Here is a 5,952-nt window from a genome sequence, read left to right as displayed (position 1 = left end):
GGCAGATTAATTAGTCTTCAGCAGCCAAAAATATTAGCTCAGCGCGTTCGTCAACACATACAAACGTAGCTTAAAATAGTTAGCAGTGTTTAAATGTTTAGTTCTAAAAGTGTCTGAATAAGACGGATGGTTGTTATATGGTCTTAAAAAACATACGCTATTGTTCAATATTATTGCTGTCTAAATGTGGGGGGATCAGTATTTTGTTTGTTTGTTTGTAATTAAGCACAAAGCTACACAATGGGCTATTTGTGCTCTGCCAATCACGGGTATCGAAACCCGGATTCTAGCGTTGTAAGTCCGCAGACATACCGCTGTGCCACTGGGGGGCGAGAGGATCAGTACCACATTATTTAAAACTGTGAGGTGGCATAATTTTCACTATAAATTATGTTTATGGGTAAAGTGTTTTACAGTTAACAATACGATTGCACCCATGACATTTCATCGGGGACTTTACTAATATATATTTGTTTATTTTTCAAAAATGCTTATTCACATATTCAATATGATAAGTTTTAAATTACTATACGAAGATTTTTGTGTATCTTGCTCAAGGTTGCTTTTGGTTTGTTTGGAATTAAGCACAAAGCTACACTATGAGCTATCTGTGCTCTGCCCACCACGGGTATCGAAACCTGGTTTCTAGCGTTGTAAGTCCGCAGAGCTCAAGGTTGTTGCAACAAGTTTTGAGTTCGTAAAAAATAAGTCCAAAGAGCATTTATTAAACTTACTTTTATTTTAGTGAATTAAAACTTGAGCTTTTATTATTTAAAACCCTATAAAGTAGTTGAACAACCTCATTTTCTCAAAATCATAATAAATGCACATTAAAATGTTCTGTTATTGATAACAACAATATTTATACACATACACGCAGACGTCATTGGAGTACTGGAAATACAATGAAATGAATTTAGGTTAGGTTTTTTTTTTTTGGAAACATTGTGGAAAAAAAAGACAGTAAAATGGAAAGTGAAAACTACACATACTTTCAAATATTAATATGGACCTTAAAAATTTAGAAATAATTTCTACATCATTCTACATATCCCATTTTCAAAAGACAGGTACCGCATCATGAGTAAGTCTAAGAACAAGGTAGTATTGACATTATTCGTAGGTTAAACATGAAAGCAGTATTGACATCATTCCTGTATGAAACATGGCGTGATGCTGCTTGTGACGTTCTTGAACAACATCAGGTCTTGGTATTGACTGGTGATTTCAGCGATGGTAGAATAGTGAAACCAGAGACGACAAAAGTGTAATACGTCAAAATACGTTTCTTCTATTTATTTTTGTGTTATTTCTCTTTCTGAAGAGTCTTCTACTCTTATTATATAACTATTCTCTCGTTCAATAAATACTTGCACGACTGCTCGATGTTTCGAATACCTTAAATAAGTTTCATGTCTATTGTTATTCTTGTTGTTTTAGCGCAAAGCTACATAGCGAACAATCTGCGCTCTGTCCACTGCATTGAATCAAACCTCGGATTTCAGCATTGTAAGTCTGTAAACTTACTGCTGTCCCATTATGTCTAAACATAATATAAAAATATACCCTCGAAAACACAAAAAGCTTAAAAATATATAATTATGCAACTGTAGAAATTTGATTTTTTAAAATGAAGACAGTGGTTTGAATTTTAATTTAGGAACTGTTGATACATATTATCAGTCTACTCAAACATGAGAGTAAGGTATCTTCATAACATTTATTTATTTCTGAGATGTTTATGGCGTCTTCACATTATCTCTATCTTTTAGGAGGTGTTATAATTGTTGAAAATAAGATATACCACATATGATAAGAACAAGGAGAATATAGTTGCATTTTAGACTTCATATAAAGATTAATCTTTAAAAGAACAAGCAGGAAATTATTTGAACCGAATATCAAGGGAAAGCTGTCCGCATTTTTCACGTAGTCACAAACTGGTACGCCATTATGTTTTAAGCTCATCTTATTAGGTACAGTTCGTGTCACTTGAAGTCAGCTGGAATTACACCTGTGAAAGTTGTTTTCAATTATACATGAGAACCATCTGTTACTGTAAGGGCGACCATGTATTTTGATCCAAAAGTACAGTCCTCTCGCATTTGAAAAATACGCTTCACCTGAAGATACGTTATTGTTAGTATGAATCGTACATTTTCAAACTCGAGTAACGATAACCTAAGCTTACTTCAGAACGGAGGAACTGAATTACGGGCATCTTCTGAAACTGCGAGTTATACTTATGGTGAAAACGGATCACATCACCACCAAGGTAGGGTATTTGTTTGTTTGAAGTTAAGCACAAAGCTATACAATGAGTTTTCTATGTATTCTTTTTTTGCACATATGGACTGAGTTGTTATGTAGAAGTAGAGCATATTTCGAAGAATTAAAATTAAAGCACGATAGTACGAAGTGTTTGATATTCAAGGCTACTGACAGGCTTGGTAGAAAATCCATAGGATTATAATGACAAAGTCTATTTGCAATAACTGGCTAGCTAGTCCAAGGACCATGTGATTAAAGTTTTGATTACAATTCAGTGTTCGCAACAAAAAACATCGGTTACTATAGTAATTTTATAATAATAAACTCTAACTAATATTCACTTTACACAAGTAATCAAAGTTTTCTTTATTTTAGAAATTATACAAAACATTTGAAAACTAAATCAACCGAGCACTGTACTTATAGTTTAAAACTGACCTTCAATATACAAATCAAGACTTGTAAAGTGCCATACATATCAAACGTTAGGGAATATTTAAATATTTACTCATATAATGGTGTAAATATAACAAATCTATTAGACACATATAGACAGGGAACGCATTAAAAGCAAACAAGTATTTCTCGACATGCTGAGACACGTTATGTATAAGTCATGGCTGACTAGAAACACATTCTCTACTATGTGGTACTATTATGTAATCATTCATTATGGCCTCTTCTCATGGTAGCCTAGCAACGCTACTTTGGTAGCAAAATTTGGAACTATGATTTATTCATCCTAGATGACCACACACATATGATGCCATCTGGTGACAAAATTCGAATTATAAACTCGTCATCTTTGATGACATCACCCCTCCCTTCCCTCGACACACACACACACAAATATTTTAATATTTTAACATTACAATATGTGGCGCCCTCTGGGGGTGAGTCTGAAGTGCCAACCTTACTACTGATGTGGAAGGTATATGTTTCCTTTGTCACATGTTCCAGACTGCTGTTGATGACTTGAGAATGTTATTTCAGTACATCAAGGATACAGGCTTGAAATTTAAATCTGGAAAGTGTGAGCTGGTTTGCACAGAAATGCAGTTTCTTGGTTTCATAGTTGGTAAAGGTGAAGTGTCAACTGATTCTGCAAATACCACAGTGGTAAAAGTTTGCCCTTATACTTTCTAATAAACTATAAATTTAAAGTTTTCTTGGTTTCATATTGTATTATTGAGGGACTATGGGCAATTGCTCCAAGATAATAGCACTACTGTCTGCATTATTCAAAGTTTATGCATGCTTTACATGGAGGCAAGAATATTAAGATACATTCCAGATCTTGACATGAGCCTTGGTTAACACAGTGGAACTGGCTTATCCTTGTCATTATTTTACAACTATTCTGGATGTAGACACTAGTGATAGTAGAATTAGTACAATTCTGTCACAGGTACAAGATGTTGTGAATCACAAGAATACATATGTGAGCTATATGTTAATTGTTACTGAACACCAATATTGTATGACAAAAAAGAATTGATAACAACTGTATTTTTTGCCAAACATTGCTACTTTAACTTCTATGGATGAGAGTTCATCATTTAAATGAACTATGCATCACTGGAATGGCTAATTAAGTTAAGAACACAAAAGGTACGATTGTATATTGGAAAACTACGCTACAAAGGAATAACTTCATTGTAAAGCGTTGATCAGGTGAGCAGCATGGAAATTCCAATGTATTATCTCATCAATCCGCGAGACAATATCCATCCATTAAATGTTTACATCCTTAACATTATGTTGCAGTAGTAGTGATGTCAAACCATAAGTGTCAATTATATGTTTGGGTGATCATCACAGGTGACCAGTCATGATCCTTTTTTTTCAGGAGAGAGGGATGAGCAACTAAAAGACCCTTAGCCAGATTAAGAATTACTTGCCATGAAACAAGGTAGCATGTGTCCATTACAATATGGAAAACATAGTACTGATACTCACAAAATCTGACAATTTTATTAGACGGCCACGAGTGTAGGATGGCATATTATGCTATTGTCATGAATCACTAAGATAGGTTAGTCAACATGTGATGAAGTTAGTAGTCTCTAGTGCCCTAAGGCAGGAAATTATTCAGACTTTGCATGATGCAAAGACTGGATGTTACTAGGGGGTGCCATGAAATATTGTATCCAAGCAGTTTTTCTGGCCAAATTCATTTAAATATATTGACTGATGGGGTAGACACTGCACTCAATGTACTACACAGAAGAAAGTTGACCATTCCAGGGAAAATTTAGATAGAGGGTGGATGGCTCCCATCTTAATAGAATTGTTTTGGATGTATCTTGTTCTCTGCCTAAAACTGAAAAGAGGTGTTGATCCATTGGTTGATACATTAATGCAGGGCATTGTTAATGTATTGGCTGAATAATGGATATCATACTTTAGGGCACCTGAAAAAGATTTACATTATTCATGGAGCTAACTACTATAGTCAGTTGTTTATATAGACTGTGTTGAGCATTGAGAGCTGTGAAGATGCCCAATTCACTATATCATATTCAACCTAATGACTTCTCTGAATGGGTGGTACAGACTGTCAAACGTATGTTTGCTGAGTTTGTTAACCCTGCTCTAAGTGAATGGGTTGAGCACCTAAAATATGTCAAGATTGTGTATCACATAAATGAGTAACATTCAACTAGTTGTTCTCCAAATATCCTGATCGAATATACTATGGTCTTCTGCACTGTGCAGATGTATCATAGTGTCTACAGGAATATGTGGAGTGAATGTGTTTATCACTAACTGAAGTGCAAAAATTTTAGTCAGTAAATGGGTAAAGTGACTGTACATTGAAAATAATACCAAGACAAAAACAGTAATGTCATGGAAACTCATGCTTAATCACTGGGTGTAGTTACCCCAGGAATCAGATATAGATGATAGACAACGTCCTGAGACGTACATCCTTCAATTCTTGATAAACGTTCCTATCTTTATTATTATAGATGGGACATTACTCTATGTACTAATCTTCTGTTGTATGCCGACATAGTTTATTCTATTTTTGAAGTCTCTTATTCTCTCACTCGCTTTCATTTAGAACCTTGGATTTTATGGGGTTTTGTTTTTACTTAGACTCTTTGCAATGATATAGTTGACCTTAGTCTTACAGAAATGGTCTCAAACTAAAATATCCAATAGCATGTAGTTTTGCTGAACGAAAGAAATAGAAATACTAGATAATCTACATCATATAAACTGAAAAATATGTTAGACCCATTGTTTTCATTATTGTTGGTAAAATAATGTCTTCCAGTTTTGATAACTGAGATATCCATAGATTATGTTACATACGTCACAGATTAAGTGATTAATATTACATACCAGATAGTTTATATTACAGATTAAGTGATTAATATTACATACCAGATAGTTTATATTACAGATTAAGTGATTAATATTACATACCAGATAGTTTATATTACAGATTAAGTGATTAATATTACATACCAGATAGTTTATATTACAGATTAAGTGATTAATATTACATACCAGATAGTTTATATTACAGATTAAGTGATTAATATTACATACCAGATATTATATTACAGATTAAGTGATTAATATTACATACCAGATAGTTTATATTACAGATTAAGTGATTAATATTACATACCAGATAGTTTATATTACAGATTAAGTGATTAATATTAC

At 33.5% G+C, this 5,952-nt stretch overlaps 1 protein-coding gene across 1 annotated transcript in view; it reads left to right on the top strand.

The window, feature by feature from the left end:
- Positions 1–2,122: 2,122 nt before the first annotated feature.
- LOC106462780 (synaptic vesicle 2-related protein-like) overlaps positions 2,123–5,952 on the top strand; it is a 54,984-nt gene continuing 51,154 nt past the window's right edge. The window contains exon 1 of the mRNA XM_022390118.1: positions 2,123–2,275. Within this exon, the coding sequence (XP_022245826.1) occupies positions 2,146–2,275 (130 nt within the window). The 5' untranslated portion in view covers positions 2,123–2,145. The remainder of the gene's footprint in view (positions 2,276–5,952) is intronic.

This window comes from Limulus polyphemus, unplaced genomic scaffold (genome assembly GCF_000517525.1).
Source record: "Limulus polyphemus unplaced genomic scaffold, Limulus_polyphemus-2.1.2 Scaffold1248, whole genome shotgun sequence".
Lineage (NCBI taxonomy): Eukaryota > Metazoa > Arthropoda > Merostomata > Xiphosura > Limulidae > Limulus > Limulus polyphemus.
Note: the sequence above shows the minus strand (reverse complement) of the source record. Positions and strands in the feature narration are given on the sequence as shown.